The 18,458-nt window shown below is 37.8% G+C and overlaps 1 protein-coding gene across 13 annotated transcripts in view; it reads left to right on the forward strand.

The window, feature by feature from the left end:
- The window catches only part of PIEZO2 (piezo type mechanosensitive ion channel component 2), a 245,733-nt gene that overhangs the window by 160,366 nt on the left and 66,909 nt on the right, over nt 1-18,458 (forward strand). For 11 of the 13 annotated variants that reach the window (XR_006178478.1, XM_042869233.1, XM_042869225.1 and 8 more), the window contains 10 exons: nt 593-829; nt 4,014-4,134; nt 5,525-5,772; nt 6,423-6,571; nt 7,318-7,491; nt 9,707-9,748; nt 13,365-13,591; nt 15,995-16,155; nt 16,943-17,119; nt 17,297-17,422. Coding sequence is in view for 12 of the 13 variants with exons in the window: in XM_042869233.1 (XP_042725167.1) it covers nt 593-829; nt 4,014-4,134; nt 5,525-5,772; nt 6,423-6,571; nt 7,318-7,491; nt 9,707-9,748; nt 13,365-13,591; nt 15,995-16,155; nt 16,943-17,119; nt 17,297-17,422 (1,662 nt within the window). In the remaining variant the exon portion in view is untranslated. The remainder of the gene's footprint in view (nt 1-592; nt 830-4,013; nt 4,135-5,524; nt 5,773-6,422; nt 6,572-7,317; nt 7,492-9,706; nt 9,749-13,364; nt 13,592-15,994; nt 16,156-16,942; nt 17,120-17,296; nt 17,423-18,458) is intronic. The other 2 variants (XM_042869228.1, XM_042869238.1) reach the window with 1 other exon arrangement.

The raw sequence follows: 18,458 nt of genomic DNA on the forward strand, positions 1-18,458 counted from the left end.
TTCCCCCAAGTGTTTTATAGAGTAGTTTTCAGAAACTGTTCTCTGCAAACAATTTAAAACATTATATATTTGTGAGTACAGGAGGCAACATCATATGATTAGTGTAGGCTAAATGTTCTTCAGGCAAGCTGTGTGCTTTACTACTGCTTTCAATTTTAAAGTGATTCCACAAAAGTTAGAACAATTTGGAGTCTGCATGATTCTGTTAGTCTGTTGAGAGGTATCAAGACATATTTTGCTGCTGCTACACTGAAATTTTGTTGCTTGTTTAGCAAGAATGTCTTGTGTGCCCAAAGTTATCCACTTCTGTTTGTTTGGAGCAATCATAAGCAGTGAACCTGCTCACAGTCTTTACAGCTGTGCAGTTAATGCACAAAGAAGGGTTTGCCCTCGGATGTACTTCTTAAGAATCCATTTTCAACATGTTCTCCAAGTACTTTATTGTAGCTGGCCCATTAGCAGATTAATGTGCCTGAGAGTCTCATGACAGTGGAAGTGTGTACTAAGCAGAGAAGCATAAGTGGCACTATGTTGCTATGTTGTTCCTAAATGAATCTATAGACATTTTTTCCCTCTTTGTTCTTTCCATAAGGCATGGAGTATCACATATCACAGCTGGTTGACTTTTGTGCTGTTGATCTGGTCTTGCACACTGTGGATGATTCGAGACCGAAGGAAATATGCTATGATCAGTTCTCCGTTCATGGTTTTCTACGGAAATTTACTACTAATATTACAATATATATGGAGTATTGAACTCAACAATGATGAGCTTCCTCAAGTATCAGGTTTTTTAGAAAGAAAGGAACCTGGAGAGTTAGCATCGAAGGTAGGTGTTACAAACCTAGATGAGATTTTTATGAAACCACAAAATATATTGTGACCAAAAAAAAAAAAAAGTAGATTGCTTGACATTTAAGAGCCTATCCTCAGTATTTGTCATAGCCATGTTCAGTAACAGTTTTACAATAAAGAATAAGTAGTTAAAAAACACTGCGGAGAAATCTGCTTACTAAGCTAATGCCAAAACAGATGTTTCAGATACATATATGTAGATTTTTTTTATAATTTAGTGGAGCATTGTTAGTGGATAGAAAATCTGGCTTTATGAAATGGATCTGAAATAGTTATAATTTGATTTGTTAGATAAATTTTATATCCTCTGAAGTCTCACCTCTTGTAGCTGAGATCATGAAGTCAGCTGCTTCAGAAACCTTCAGCATTAATGTTGCACATGGATGCTTCTGGCTATCAAAACTGTAAACACAGAACCTGTGTAGTTGCTGGCAAAACATCCACTGTTTGCAATGGGAACACAGCAAGGGCAATATGAAGCCCTGAAAAAGAGGTGACCTCAGTACTTGTGATTAAATAGACACATTGTGATTCTAGTGCCTTTACTTAGATTTTATGGTCACTCATGTAATGAATCCAGGTCAGAAAGAAAAGCATTTGTTGACCTCATTGCGTGATAAATGATAGATTTGTTCCTTTGATGTCCTGAATGTGCTACAAAAGTCATTGTGTTTGGCAGGTGTGCTTTTGAGGGAGAGAATGAGCATAAATAGGAAGTTGTTTTGTAGAGTACCCAAGGGGGCATCTCAGAGCATAGAGCTAGTTGGCAGTGTTCCCCTTCAGCTAAGTGAATTGCTTTCCTCGTTCCTCCTAGTAATAATTCACAGTTGTTCGGCAAATGCTCTTCCTTGTTGGCAGTTTTATTTGCATAACCATTTATTGGTCTTCAATGCATATGAAGATTAGTGAATATTGTATTATTTCTCCTGTAAAGGTAGGAATGGTTTAGTAAGAGAGCAAAAGCTCAAGGGTTTCTGCAAGTTCCACTGTAAGTAGCTTTGTAAATAGCTTTGTAAATTTCTAAGAAGATTTAACTGTTTGAATTCACCAGTGCCTTTGACATAGTTTCTTGTTAGCTATACAATCAAATATCTGAAACTAGATACTGTTAAGAAAGGAAACTATTGTGCATATATGAGGATTTGGCTACATGCAAGAAACTAAACAAGGTGTCTACTTTTTTTTTTTAATGCTGAATGTAAATTTCAGAGTTACAGAAGGCTTGAGGTGGGCAGAGCCCTCTGAGTTCCTCTGGCCCACCCCTTGCTCCAGCAGGGCCACCAGAGCAGTATGCCATGTGATGTTTTTAAGATCTTCAAGGAGGAGATCCCACATCTCTGGCAACCTGTCTAACGTTCACCAGTGTGTCTTCTTGTCAGTTAGTCTTCTTTTGCTACTTATGTATTTATGTTCCTTTTCCCATGCCTTCACTCAACTCCAGGTTGGCATTTACTTTCCTAGGAATTCATGTGTGTGCTCAGACAGTGTCTGTATTTCTCCCAGGTTTTCTGGCTCAGAAAACTCTCCCAGGTTTTTCTGCCCATCCCCAGATGGAGTCCCATGCATTCCAGTTCTTCCCACATGCACTTCCTCAGCATCCCAGCCTGTCCTTTGCAAAGATCCTGTATTCTTCCATTGCAGCACTGCAGTCACAGACCATCCCACCACGTCTCTGTGATCCCCAAAAGATCATAGCCACGCATCTGCATGCTCTTCTCTAATTTCTGTGTTGCTTATTTCCTGTACGGCATGAATTAAAGTACAGACACTTCAGAAAGGCATCCCAGAAAGGCTCTGGAAGGTTTCCCCATGATGGTAACTTGAAGGTCTTTCCTTACTTTCATACAAATGCTTGAAGTGACTCTACTCAATTTCTGCTTTCTTGATTATGTGGCTCCTTTCTTTCACATGACCCTCTGCTTGTCAACCCTGTCCATTTCTCCCTCACAAAACTGCTGGTAACTCTCTCCTGTCATTCCTTGTTTAAAGTCCTTTTAATAAAAGTTAAATTTAAATAAAGATAAAATACTGTATTCTGCAAGAGAAAAAACTGTAATTTTTTCTGCCTGATTTTCTGCATGCTATGAATATATTCCTTGGTCTGAACAGGAAATAAAATGAATAGCCTCAATGGAAATGCCAGGAATGCCAAGGAGAACAACAAGCGAATGAAGCAGTGAGACAGAGCTAGTCACAGCGAAATAGTCTGTACTTCACAGTATCAAAGAGTCTCAACGATTGGAGTTCCTTTCCTCCACAGAGCACATTAGATGAAGAACAGGGCATCTTTTTGCTTTATACCACTGACCTTGTCTTCTTATTGCATAGAAACGCTTTGGCTTTTACGTGTTTCCTGTTTGAGATTTTATTCTGCTTTATAAAGTAGTGAAATAAATTTGCACTACTGCAAAATATAAAATCAATTGTTTGATGAATGGGCAACATGGCTCTTTTCTGAATTTTGGCTGTCTTAGAATTGCAAGCTGCTGAATTCAGTATTTTGCAAAACACAGAAATAGACTCTTCATTAAACAAAATTGTTTATTTTTTTATTATTATTTCTATTTATTCATTTCTATTTTTCTACTGTTATGGAGTTATGGTCTCTTCAAAGAATTAAGAGCCACCTTAAATCTTGCAAATGCTCCAAGTGCAAAATGCATTCAACTATTTTTTCTAACTTCAAGACACACCGTTGTTTTTTTTTTAATTGCACTTTAGCACCTGAAGTATCAAAGCTCTGAAATCAAGAGATCTAGGATCTAGATCTAGCAAACATAATAACAAAACACTCACCTGACTGCACTCGATCCCTGCAGAAGGTGGAAGTAAACACAGATAGACAGATTGGGGTTATATCAGTCAATATATAACAAGAAGATCCTTCAACTTATAAGATAGGAGTTAAAAACCAAGAACAAGATAGAATAGAACCATATAGGTAAATATATTTAAGAAAAGAGACAGAGTGAAAAGTTAATGGAAAAGTACAAATGAAGGAATGTTGGTTTTAATGCAGTCTTTCTTAGATTACTTCCACAAAGGTGTGTTTTGACACTAATGCCATAATTACTATTTTCTGATAGACAGAGAAATGCAAAATTTATGAAGACACATTTGCATTAGCCTGTTGTTTCTGTTTTGATTTTTGTTTGCAGATTCTTTTTACGATTACTTTCTGGCTACTGCTTAGGCAACACCTCACTGAACAGAAAGCACTTCAGCTAAAAGAAGCTACTTTATCTGAGGTCAAAGTTGGAAGTGAAGAAGGTGAAAAAGGTAAGGCTACATCCATTTTACTGGAGTCCTTCAGTCACAATAGAAGTTCAAGTTACTGTGTTTCTTAATGCAGAAATCGATTAGAAAGATCACAGAATCACAGCATCTTAGGAGTTGGAAGTGATCTCTGGAAATCATTGAGCCCAACCCCAATGCTAAATCAAGTTCCCTACAGTAGGTAGGCAGGTGTCAGATGGGTCTTGAATATCGCCATAGAAGGAGACGCCATCATCTGTCTCAGCAGTCTGTTCCAATGCTCTCTCACAGTAAAGTTCTTTTTCATGTTTGTATACTAAGTTACCTGCTACTAGCTAAGCACAGTATTACAAAATCTATGTGTAACTATCTCTCAACAGATATAAAACTAAAGCAGTTTTGAACTTCAGAAAATCAAATAAAATAAGAATTCTCTTTACTGTTGAACTGCAAAATACAAAAGGTAAATGCAATGACTCATTTGAAAAATGCTGTGGAATTTTCCAAGAATCAGTTTATTGCTATGTCCCAAATTCGAACTAGCAGACAAATTGTTGTAGGAATTTAATTACAGGAGGATAAAAGTTTACATAAGAAAAGGCAATTGCTAAATTTCTTGTGAGCTGAGCTTGTGTGTAAACACATGCAAAATAAGAAATTAAACTACAGATTTCAATGAGAAAATAAGCATGTATATTTTCCTGTTATCCAGATGCTTGTTCATGTGTGCCTGCTCATGGGTGAACACCTACCCTGCCCTCCACAAGCATCCCAGGCTGAGTAACTGGGAAATCCTGACCCCTTCACAAGGCAAAAGCAGTTTGGTTTTCTGCAGTAATTTAGGTATAGTAGAAGCAGCAAGAAAAGGGGTAGTTTCTGAAAGAAAAAAAAGCAAAAGGCAATGTTAGTACAGCACGTATATTTTTTAAGCTTCTTTGGTTTTATGTTAATGCTTTTTTTTGTTTGTGGTTTTTGAAGGAAGCCACAGTATTCTCTTAAGGACATTTATCCCTTTAAACTCAAGAAGAGAGGTTTTCTGGTGGTGCTAGTGGTTTCTTTGTTTTCCAGTTTAAAATTTCTCTTGCCTGGGTTTCTGCTACGGATAGTGTTTTGACTGATACCCATTATACAATCCTTAGGCTCTCACTTTCTGCCTGCATATCAGACAAAGTGAGAAGTGGTGTCTAGGTGTGGACCAGTATGCTGTATGGCTCTAGGAGTAGGTTGGGGCTCATATGATGTTGAAATGCTTTCCTGTGCTTGGAGGCTTGATGATGAATCAGAAATAGAGTCTGTTGTTGTGAATACTGTGTATAAGTTTCTGTGTTGTGTGTAGAGGATCTACTTTCCATCCATTTCAATTCTTACTAAGGTCCCTAAGGTAGAGGTCAAATGCAACTCTGTGTATTTGCAGAAGAGGGAGAGTTGCAAGAGGGAGAAGTGGCAGAAGAAGAGGAGGAGCAGGAAGAGGAACAGGAAGATGATGATGAGGATGAACAGGATATTATGAAAGTTCTGGGGAAGCTGGTGATGGCTATGTTCATCAAGTATTGGATTTACGTCTGTGGAGGCATGTTCTTCTTTGTCAGCTTTGAGGGTAGAATTGTCATGTACAAAATCATCTATATGGTGTTATTCCTGTTCTGTGTGGCCCTCTATCAGGTAAGTGAGACCTGTTTGAACTGAATTTTGATCTTGAATGCAATGGTACTTTTACCTTTGTATCAAAACAGCTTGGATGTTATTATTAACAGTGTCTTTGTTCTTTAGTTAGATACAGCACAATAGTAAGAAGATTATTTGAAAGGGTTGATTCTCCTTTGAGTGACAGGCAAAGTGAATATACATTAGGTGCTATAAGGTAATGCATCTGACCTACCTACTCTGTGAGACTGAACTGCACGTTACTGAGAACTGTGGAAACTTTATGGGAAAGTTTTGGACCTGTGCACATCCCACATAATCAACAATTTTTGTTATGGCTGGTTCACACAGCTTCCATACTCATGGAGCATGGAATCCCTCTCCTTCTGCACCTTCATTGCCTAATGGCAGTGAAATAGAATGACAGTATCTGTTCCTAGCCTTTATGTCTGTTTGTGTCCCAACAGACATTTTTACATAGAACTCTGTACTTAGTGGCATATGTACCAGAACTAAGAACTTTATCACCAAGATCCATGTCTGCTATTTACATCAAGCCAACAAGGAAGAGTAGTATTCTTAGTCTTTGTTTCCAGTACAGCTTTGTCAGTATTTTTACCACTGTTTGCCTTGAGCTTCTTTTAAATTCCTCAGTGTATGATTTTCAGGTGCACTACGAATGGTGGAGAAGGATTCTGAAATACTTTTGGATGTCAGTTGTTGTTTACACGATGCTGGTACTTATCTTCATCTACACATACCAGTTTGAGTCATTCCCTGGGTTGTGGAAAAATATGACAGGCCTGGATGAAAACAAGTAAGTGTTTTCATTTCATTTTTTTCCACTGTACTTCTGGTTCTGGTGTGTTCTGGAAGCACTCTTCCTTCTTGTAATGAAAAAACATCGTGAGACCATCCTTAGACATTGATGACTAAGCACTCAGCTCTGAAGCCATTGATTTATTGGAGCAGTAAAAGAGGAGAAAAAGGGTACGACAAGGGCTCTGAGGGTCCTATTTTCCCCTATTGCTGCCAAGGTTTGCTTAGTGTTCCCACTGCAGCTCCAATACTTCTCGCTATGTCTTTGACCATAGGAGCAAGATCCAGGGAGAGACAGGGCAGATTTGTAGGGTGCCTGGAGATGACGAAGATGGACCAGTATTCCTGCTAATGAGGAGGGCTGGGTTTCTTCCTCCTCATGATGTACTGAGAATTCCTCAACAGGAGTTTATGTCAGAAATTATATACAATATGAGTGGACTTGTGATGCAGAACTTTCAGTCAGAGACAATACACCTGGTTCCCGTAAAGAGAATTGCGGCAGGACTGATTAATTTGGTTCTGTCCATTTACAGTATCTTTCTACAATTACTAAAGCCCAGTGCAAAACATCTATATTGTAAAACTTTCTAGTTTCGAAGAATTGAAAGATCTGAAAGCATATAACATGTACCAGCCCTTATTTCCTCATTTATTATTAACTGATTTGTAGCACTGTGTCATGACAAGGAAAAGATTTTGGTGTGAACAAATGACTTAGTGGATTTATTTATGTTTTTCCAGACTAGCAGACCTTGGTTTAAAAAGATTTTCTGTGGCTGAGCTATTCACTCGCATCTTTATCCCCACCTCCTTCCTACTGGCGTGTATCTTACACCTTCACTATTTCCATGACCGTTTCCTCCAGCTCACTGATTTAAAAGCTGTAACCAGTAAACAGGACAATACAATTTACAGGTAAAGAAATGAAGTTAATTGACCTATTCATTATCTGTATGAAAATGCTCTTTCTGACTGTTTTGTAATGTTCACTTTTTGTTAGATGTTACTTGCTTTTGTTGTAACTACGTGAGTTAAAAAGAAAAGAGAAAAAAAATAAGCATCCCTTAGCAACCAGCACCTCACTAAATACGCTACAACCAAAGTATCTGTCTTCCCCCACTTTCCACTACTTCTCATTTGGAGATACGTTTTCAAATACGCTGATACTTACGCATTTACCTTGTTGATTTTCACCTTTAGTGGGTAGATGGTTAATTGCTATGTATGCCTTTTTGTAAGTCTTGTCAGTAATAGAAAATATGGCTTTTTAATTTCCATCACTACTGTTTTTTATTGTCCTTTTTAAAGGCCAAATGGAGATCTTTGGCAAATACCACATACACTTTGGACAATCAAGCGTTTTTATAAAGCTGAGCTTCATAAATGGAGATATTCAAAGCCTGTGATCACTTTTTAGAGTCCCAGCCCTTGACTATAGTAGTGAGACTATACTCAGAGGTGTTCAGCATTCTCATCAAGAACTTCACTTCTGTTTTTTCATGATACTGGGACTCACTTTCTTCAGAATTTTACTATGTTTAATTCTTAAATGTTCCCCTACATAAAAAATAAGTCCTAGGATCCTACTCCAGGAGTACAAGAGAGAGAAATGGTTTCATATTAAACTCTGTGCAGCACCTCTTCTTTAATTCTTTCAAGAGGCAATCCATTTCAACATAATTTTAAAGTGTTTACCTGTACAGTGATGTGTAACTCAGCTGCACTTGTATGAATAAGGCTGAAATGGGCTTTTCCTCCGCTATGATATTTGGAGAATTGTGTGACAGTGCAAAGAGACTGCACAAGCTCTGTCGTAGCCTAAACATTTTGCACTCTGTTGACTAACGTAGAAAGAGCTTCCAGCTCCTATCAATAGTGATCCAATAGGCATAAAATGGGGAAAAAAAAAAAGAACTTAGATGGCCCCAGAACTTAGGTTGTCTCATCACAGCACTTCTTGCATGTGAAACCACTACTTGCAAATCTAACATGCATGAAAGATATCAAAAATTTTAGTCACTGTTCTCCAAGTGCTGGTGTGAAGAAAATCACTATAATATTGCACTGTTCTTGAGTGATGAAACACTAGTATTAAAGTCACAGAATATTATCAGTGTTTTGTTGAGAGCAGAAAAAAAAAACAAAGATCAGTATAAAAAACTAATTTTGTTGGATATGGATTTTATCTGTAGTCAGTAATATTTTTGCCAGGAGTAAGTAAGTACCTCTGAGAGAGTTGAAAGTAGAGATCTGTTATCCCAATAAATGGGACAACATTTAGGATTTTAATTAAGCAAAGTGGCAAGTAAAGAGTATTGATATATATTTTTAATTGTTAAACATGGCATATATGCTACATTTGCCATTTTGCAATATTTCAGAATCACTGTTACTAGGTACATCATTTGACTTCTTCAAAAACGTTGAGAAGTTTGTCCAGTACCCAAATCAGGACGTTTTCTGCTTTGTACAACCACAAACACTGCTAGACAGATGAAAATTCATTTGTTTTCTCTTCTTTTCACATGATAAATCAATACTAATATGCAGACTTGTGTCTAAAGCTTCAGTTCTCCCTTTTGCTTTGAAAACACTAGCTTTCACTCAAAAACTAGCTTGCCTTCTGAAAGTGCTTTTATGTTGCTTCTGTTGCAAAAGAGAAAAAAAAAAGAGAAAATTAAAGAAAATGAACTTTATGAATTGCGATGTAGTGGAGATAAAGGTTATGAGACTGGTTAATTTCTGTGGTATGATGCTCCATTAGAATCACCTTTAAAGAAAAACAAGTAATTAGTGGAAATAAGCAGAAGCAAAAGATCTGTTTTTAAAAATGGCCTGAATTATCTATGGCTTTCTTGAGTTGATGCAGTGGAGGTCCTGGAAAAGAGCACTCAGGTCTATCTGAAGCAGCATACAATCTAAATGACGGAGTATTATATTTGCAGTCTTCCTAGACTTTTCACTGCATGGTATGCATTAAACTTTCAGACTGTGTTCTGTTAGGACGGTGTGTCTCTTGGTAATCAGGAAAGTGTGCTCATTCCTATTTAACAGTTTCTTTTTCTCTCTCTCTAATTCATTTACCACTGTCATCTTATGCATTCCTGTGCTTTCATCTCCCACCTCATAGCCATGCCAAAGTCAATGGCCGTGTTTATCTAATAATAAATAGGTGGGTACTTCAAACTTTCCTTTTCTTTAAAAAACATATACTATGCTTTATTCTTAGTTACTTCTTAGTTGCCTTCAAGTAAAATACGTTCTTGCTGCACCATAATGTGAAGTAAGCAGGGAGAGAATATTGTTCGGGTATTATAGTCTTCTAAAGCTGATGAAGCAGCTAATGCATTTCTCCCCCATATTTATTTGCTGTGAGTTCATCTCCAGTTGGGATTCTTTTCTAAAACTTTGCCCGTGTCTCAACACAGGATTAATTGGTGCTATTTGAAATTGGCTGCAGACAATAGACTTGGTTGAGGAGGCTCGTTTATCTACCCTTTGTCTGTGCATGGAACGATGCATGCCTGCATGTGCACGCATTCAAACTCACACAAATGCTCATCCTTGTCCACCTCACTAGCACTTCAGAAAGGGATTTTTGGGGTCAAGTTAATTCATTGTGCAATATGTGTTTATTTTCAGGAAAAATATTAGTATGTACTCATACACATCCAGTAAGCTGAAACCACTGCATGCTATGGCTGTTAATTTGTAGACCAAGTTGGGCGCTACAGGATCCAAACTATAAAAGTTAATGTTGTTACAGTAGCTATGCTTTTATATCTTGCAAACAATTCCATAAAGGAGATATCTTTCAAAATATTTGGCTAGATTAAATGTGGTCTTTAGTATAATCAGCTTCGATAACTGAAGAATTTATGTAATACTGCTAGCCTGAGGAAGACCATGTGGCAAGAAGGGTTGGAATTGGCGAGGGCAAGTGATCTGTTGGAAGCTGGCAAGCTGAAAGCAGAGGTGCCTGGCCAGGAGGCAAGACTGGGTGGGCTCTCAACTCTGGGGATTTGGCAGTGCAAGGCTGAGGGTTGGGCCTGTTGGCAGTCATAAGGGTCAACCACAGCCCACTGAGCTGCCAGCGGGCCCACAGCAGTGAGACATATCTGAGGCAAAGCAGAGTGCTAGGGTCAGAGAGGTGTGGACACTGATATGCCTGCAATGGCAATCCTTCATAGTGAAATCACTTTGATGCCTAATGCTAGCAATAACAACCCTAGGAATAAATGAGGAGGTTTAGGAAGAAGATTTCAAGTAGACTCTTTAATAGTGGGTAGGGCTTTTTATTTAGACTTAAATCTCCTGAGCACACTATCCTGGCTATACTGATGTCATTGATTGACATACTGGAAATTAAGCTCCTACTGAAGCTTCAGATATATATTGCATGTATCTGCCTCTATAACCCCATCACCTCCTGGATATGAATGGGAGTTATATGAATAAGAGAAGGATTAGTCTTCCCATACAAAATCCTGTAGGATTCCTGTGTTCCTTCACAGTTTCCATTGAGGTAAGTTAGTAAGACCTTGATTTACACCAGTGTGAATGTAGATTTTTCCATCACAACAGTCAATTGGGAAGACATTTCATTACAATGCAATTGCACCAGTGAAAAAATTGGTCTTGTTACAGGAATGCTTTCATTTCATTGAATATCACCTTTAAATTGGGCTCTGATGAATATTATTAGTTGGGGATCTCCATAGCATTGAAACTGAACTGGAAATTCATTTTCTCTTCTTTATATATTACCCTTCTGTAAGGACACTAGAGTTTTAGATAAGTATGCGAAGATAGATTATATCATTTTAGAGAATATTAGTTTTTAGTCCCTTTTATTGAGATTTGGATATCTTTTCTTGTATATATATTATCTATGAAAACAAAGTATACTGACTTTTTATTTTCTGTAGCTGAATATATTGTTGAGAATAAAACATTTTCAGATTAATGGATATCAGGTTGATAGTCTAGGTCATGATACTGGATTTTTGTAGTTGTTGTCATGGATATAGTTAATCGGTGAGAATTTTTCATGCTTAACTGTTTCATTAAGCTTCTAAAACTTTATTTTCTTCTTTTTGGCTACCAGTATGTTGTTACTTCTTCAGTGTTGCTTAGTCTAATTTCTATGGCTTATCTCTCATTTGAGCTACTGAAATCTCCGACATCCAAAAAGGGCACCTCCCAAATACTGTAATAATACCTCTGCTTGTTGAACTTTCTCATTAACTGCTAAGTCTGTGCTCTTATTTTTTTAACAATCAGATGGCTAAATCTAGATTTTAGTATTCTTGAGCTGTAAAACCCCTTAGTTACAACTGGCAGAATTTCCAGTCTGTATGGTAATATGCCAGAATTTCACATCATGAAAAACAGAGCCCTGAGATAATAGTGTAAAATATTAAACTTTCTGTTGTGCAGGAACAGTCCAACAGGTGTTTGTAAATATGCTGAATATAGCAATTTCAATATAGCATAACTAAACATTAAGAACCTGCCAAAGAGATTTTATTGCAAGTCCTATTTAAAGTGACTATGGCAGTAAATGCTCAGAAAAGCACATAGAATGAAGGAACTAGGAAAAACAGATTTTCTGCAAACACAGGAAGTGAGTCCCAACAACCCAGTTGGAGGAAAAACAAAACAGCCAAATAAACAAAAAAACATGTACAGAAACTGAAGACTTTCATCTGAATATATTAGATGATGTCTCTTTTGTTACAAAAGGTAAAAGAAATTCTGCATAAATCTCACAAGAGTTGGCACCATGGCGATTGAGAAATAGCATTTCTATGTTAGAGCAATTGTATGTTGATTTTGTACTCTGAAAATTACTAATAGACTTAGCATAAAACAGTTATAAATTTAAGAAAAACTCTGAGATGTAGAAAAGAGAGAGAATTAATGTCTCTAGCAAAGAAAGATATGTTAAAGATGTGATATCCTTGGCCAAAGCCAAGGAATTTTTTTGCTTCTATTTGTTCATAAACTTAGCTGGAAGAATACAAGAATACTTGCAAATTCTTTGGATTCCCTTAGATCTCTTCAGTCTTTCAATTGGAAGAAAGTGAAAATGTATTTACAGTAATCCACCCGATACTTGTAATGATTCAGCCGCATTATGAATGGCATTGGACAGCTCTGACCATGTTTAGCACTGGTGTAAATAGGTTGTCCCCTTTCCATCTGTGCTTCAGCTCCATATTTCTTATAGAAGCGCCCTGTGAATGTCATGATGGCATGCTCTTGGCATCAGAAAGTTCTGCAGATGGACTATGAGAATGCTTTATTACTTGTGGTTTAGCATGACATATTTGTCTATTGCCTTCTTCTGTAACCCCTCTGTTCTCATCTCCCTTTTTCTTTCTGTTCCAATTATTTTGAGCAGCCTCAAGAAAAAATTACCAAACCACCAAAATGAGTAAGTCCCCTGTGAAGTCATGAAATGTTTACTCTTAAGCAATGTCATTTCATGCTTCTACATCTTAAACTCTGACCATTTTCTCCAGTGGGGAAAATGTCAAGTTTAAGTGTCAGTACCACTCATTACTAACTAACCTTTAGTATCTGAGTGAAAAGTAATTACTAATATATTCCAACTCAATTTGCAGTGTATGTTTGAAGAAAGTACCAGAATCATTAACTTTTCCACTTCTAAGGCATTTTCCATGAACAGTTTATTTATTTTTTCTAATTATACACCTTGAAAAAGAACAAGACTGCAATGTCATTGCTGCTCAATTTGCTGAGATGTTATTATTTACCAACAGACTGGTGCATCAAGATGGAAGCCTGCCTGACATAACTATGATGAATTTAACAGCCAGCAGTGAAAAGGAAGAGGATAAAATGCTGAAAGAGGCTGGTGAGAAAAGAAAGGAAGAGCCAGATGGGGAGGGAGGGAAAGGGAGGGCTGAAAAAGGAAAAGAAGAAGAGGAAGATGAGGAGAAGGAAGATGATGATGTAGACGACGAGTCAGAGGAAGAAGAAACTACAGGTAAGCTCCACGGTTTACAGATTTTGTTTTCCTTTAGCCTTACATTGTTCATGCTTGTCATGCTTGGTCATCTCTGCTCACTTCAGTTGTCACCTTTTCCTTCTGATTCTACATATAATCTTTGTAAAACATCCTGAATTGAGCAGATGGCTCCTTGTCAATTATTCAACAGGCTACAGTATGTTCTAGGGAAAAATCATATTGATGGAACTGAAGTATATCATAGGATTCTGGGGGAATGAAAACCAATACCCCTTTTTCAGGACAAAATTCTTCTAAGTGTTCCGGGTTGTGTTAATAGTCACCACAAATGTTAAGATCTCCTTTACAGTGAAATCTCTTTAAAATAAAGATAATATAAATGCATATTTAATCTCTGACACCATATGCTTTCAAGACAATTCACTTCAGAAGTTCCAAACGGCTTTTGCTTCATTATTCATGTGCACATTAATGTCATGGTTTTCACTTCTGAATATGGAATGTGTAATTGATGCCAGATGAACATAAAAGCACTTAAGGGCAGAAATTGGTAATGCTGATATTGTCATCATTGATAGTGCTAGCATGAACTCCTAGCATGAATTACTTCCATGTCTCTGCTAGGAATATGAGCCATGAGTGAAAACTAGGGAGAGGCATTTAACACCCAAGGACTCTGTACTGTCTGGAAATCACCCTATCACAGATTTAGTTGTTTATGTCAACTTTTATAGGACTGTGATACAAAAATAGAGACAGGGTCTTTGTTAAAGCAAAATGTCATTGTATTTGGCTTAGCTGCCCTATGGGAGCTCAGCTGCATCTATTTCTCTTTCCTGGCTGGGACATCTTCCCTCACAGAGATGTTCATGGGACCTGGAAACCCTTCTTGGCCAGCTCTCATATAGTTTCCAAGGACTGATGAGTTTGTTGCACTCTGGCCATCCCCACATGCTGAAAGGGCTGAGGATGGAGGCCAACTGCTGAAGGTTACCCTGTACAGTCACATGCAAGCAGGGAAGTGGGAGCTGCAGCCTTCTCATTGAGGCCCCCTCTGCACTGTAATGTGTGGGGCTTGGCAAAAACATGACATGCTGCTTGCCAGTGTGTGATCCATCTTTAAGCTGCACGTGCATTTATTTGTACCAAAAAGTTACATCACTGTTAAATGGCCATGTGGGTGAGTTAGAATCATAGAATCATAGAATCACCAAGGTTGGAAAAGACCTATAAGATCACCCAGTCCAACCGTCCACCTACCCCCAATAGCTCCCACTAAACCATGTCCCTCAACACAACATCCAGTCTTTCCTTGAACACCCCCAGGGTCGGTGATTCCACCACCTCCCTGGGCAGTCCATTCCAGTGCCTGACCACCCTTTCTGAAAAGTAATACTTCCTCATGTCCATTTTATCATTATTTTAACATGTTCATGTGTACAGACTTTGTTATACAATTTTTCAGTGCGTAGAATCAAGTCTGTGCACATTGTGCCTCAACATGGTAGACAGAGCTCACTACAGGACCTTACTTGCCCTATTCCACTTCACTGGCACTGTCTGGATATACCTTGTGTAGTAGTAACACTACAAATTAAAATAAATGCATTGAAAGTATGAGAGAGAGCATCAAAAATTCTATAATTCTAATTCTACAGATATTTTCCTAAGATATTCTCATCATGCTCATGAGAGCAATCATGTTAATTTAGACCTCTATTGCTTGCTTAATTTGTGAAGTTTAATTACACAATCATGCAGTGTACATCACTCAGTATTTTTATTAATTGTGCTTGGGGAAAAAAAAAAAAAAAGAGAAGATAAAATCTCTAATTTGCTTTTCAAGTATTCCAAAAATCAGCTTTTCAACAATATGCTTTTTTACACAAATATGAACAGAATAACAATCCTGTTTGCCTTATATACAAAAATAATCAGATAAATTGAAATAAGTGTATACAGAATCTGCTTACTCCTTTGCATTTTTAATAGGTTAGATGGCGACATGTTTTGGAGCCAATTTGAGATGTTTCTATTCCTGATATTGGTTGTAAGAGTGTTCTCACAGTGTGCAAAATCCTTCCTAATTTACAAAATGCTTCTGAAATCCCTAATACAGTGTGAAGACTCTTTATGCTAATATGTGTGAGGCTTATGGAACAGTTTTCTAGCCAGACACCACCAGTGTTTTTGAAATGGGGAAGTTAATGTGGGTTAGAACAGAGAGCACCATAGCTGAGTGGATCTCAGCCATGTTTTGTCTTAGTTAACCACCGAACCATACTGTTTATCTCCTTTGTGTCTTATTCTAAAGCTTAGAAGAGCAGAAGTAGAAAGCTTGTTGTTCCCTGTTGGAGTTTTTTTTTCACAAAGACCTTTTGTTTTTCTCCTCCAAATGGTTCTGCTTGAAAATCTCTGTAGACCTAAGAAACAAGTGGCATCTGGTGATTGACCGTCTCACAGTGCTGTTTTTGAAATTCCTGGAGTACTTTCATAAGATGCAAGTCTTTGTGTGGTGGCTTTTGGAGCTGCATATCATCAAAATCGTCTCCTCTTATATCATCTGGGTCACAGTAAAAGAGGCAAGTAAACACCTGCTGTCAAAATCTAACCAGTGGTGGAGGTTTGTCAACATCTGCTGCATGGTGACATACCCAAGCATAGGGAGAGACCATGTGAGAGACCTCACTGAAGCTGTGGCATTCCCTTCCCCACACAAGTAGAATCTGGCCATCAGCTAGGGATGGAAGATGTAGAAGATTGGGAAGGAGCAATTAGGAAAATTACTTAAATCAGATCTCAAGCTGAAGAAACAGCGATGGGAACTGCGTCTTAAGAAAAAAAGGAGCACCACCATTAGCTGTGCCTTAGGTGTGGGCAGTGTGAGTTCTTCACCTGACACAGCCATTTTTGAACAGAGTAGTAGGACCCAAGTCCTTAAATAGCAAAATCAAAATTCTTTTACTCACATCTTTGGGGAAAAAAAATGTCACGTGTTTGAAGATGAGTTCCACATATCTGTATCATCTTTGTTTCATATGAACTAAAGCAGGGTCAACATCTGGTCCCTTTCACTTGACTTCTGTTGTTTCTGGGATGGATATATAGTGCTGTGGGTCTAAGAGAATTCATACTCTGTGTGAGATAACATTCTTGCTAAAATATTAATTTTCCCTTCTTCACTTACCACATTGTGTCTGTGTTATTGTGAATATTGTGAAAATGTGGTGATTTTTCCAGGATTTTTCTCATTTTCTCTGTTCCTTTGTTTTGAATGATTTTATTTTAATTACTATGAAAAAAGTCAGACTCTCTCAGTTCTCTCATTACTTCATGTAATTTCTTTCCACCATGTTTTTGTGTTTTCAGGTGTCTCTGTTTAACTTTGTGTTTTTAATTGCTTGGGCTCTTGCTTTGCCATACGCTCAGTTTCGCCCATTGGCATCAAGTATCTGCACTGTCTGGACATGTGTGATTATTGTCTGCAAAATGTTGTACCAGCTCACATCTATTGATCCCAGCACTTTTTCCAGTAACTGTACATTGGTGAGTACAAATGTACATTAAAAAGTTTGATTGCTGCTTTCTTCAATGAAGAAGAGCAAAAGGAAGCATATCAACTATTGAAAATCAAAGTTCTCCTGTTATGTCATTGTTGATTATCATTTCAGTTCCAAGCTGCCTTAAACAGATTTTTTATAAACCATTGCAATTTCTTTTTAGCCTAGAGAAAATGAAACAAAGGTTGATTTAGAAGAACTCAAAACGTCAGTCCTCTACAGCGGTCCGGTTGATCCTGCAGAATGGGTTGGATTGAGAAAGTCTTATCCCCTACTTTTATACTTAAGGGTAACTTCTTTAATAATCTGTATAGAGATATTTTCTTATTTATCTTTGAACTATATCATCTGTCACACATACACACACACAATTAATGAAAGCCACTGACATTAGGGAATTACAGTCGGGAAGAAACAGAAACGCATTTTGTTGACATAGGACACTTCCAGATGGGGTTCAGTACCAATTAAGATATCTGCATGTAGAAGTTATGGCTTTCTGACTCTATTGTCTGTTAAATGCACTCCAAGAAATGTAATATTTAAGAGCCCAAAGTAATGAAGAGGTGCATAGCTTTCAGTTACCAAAGGATTGATGGGTCTAATTGGAGTAATTGCCTCAAGTAACAGTGTGTATGCTGTGAGCTGTTAATCTTTTCAAGTGCTTATTCCTTATAGCCACAGCTTAGAAACCATAATGAGTTAAGGTAATAATTCATTCAGAAATTAGTTGTTTTCTTTCTTTTTCTCTTTAGTTAATGCGTAAGAGCAATATTTTATTATTCCTATCTTGATTAAAAAACACCGCAATAAAACATGTATCATTTCCCAGGGGAAACTTTGCCTGTCACTTCTTGATTTAAGGAATCTCCAGTCTTGTATACACAATTCAAAGTAGTCAGAAATCTGCTGACTGAACAACAACAGGCTTTGATCTAACACTGGATTTATTCCTCATTTCTTTCCTGAGACCGTAAATTTGGTTTAAATTACAGAATCATACAGTGGCTTAGATTGGAAGGGACCTCAGAGCCCATCCATCCTCACCCGCTGCCATGAGCTGTCCTGCAGCTGCTCAGCTGCCCAGAGCACCATCCAACCTGGCCTTGAGCACCTCCAGGGACGGAGCACCACAGCTTCTCTGGGCAGTTGTGCCAGCGCCTCACCACCCTCTGAGTGAAGAATTTCTTCCTAACGTCTAACCTAAATCACACCTCTTTCAGTGTAAATCCATTGCCCCTTGTCCTTTCACTATCTACGTGAATAAAAAGTCTGTCTGCCTCTTGCTTGTAAACTCTTTCCAAGTACTGGGAGGCCACAATGAG

This window comes from Lagopus leucura, unplaced genomic scaffold (genome assembly GCF_019238085.1).
Source record: "Lagopus leucura isolate 7727_CA_CO unplaced genomic scaffold, USGS_WTPT01 Super-Scaffold_100002, whole genome shotgun sequence".
Lineage (NCBI taxonomy): Eukaryota > Metazoa > Chordata > Aves > Galliformes > Phasianidae > Lagopus > Lagopus leucura.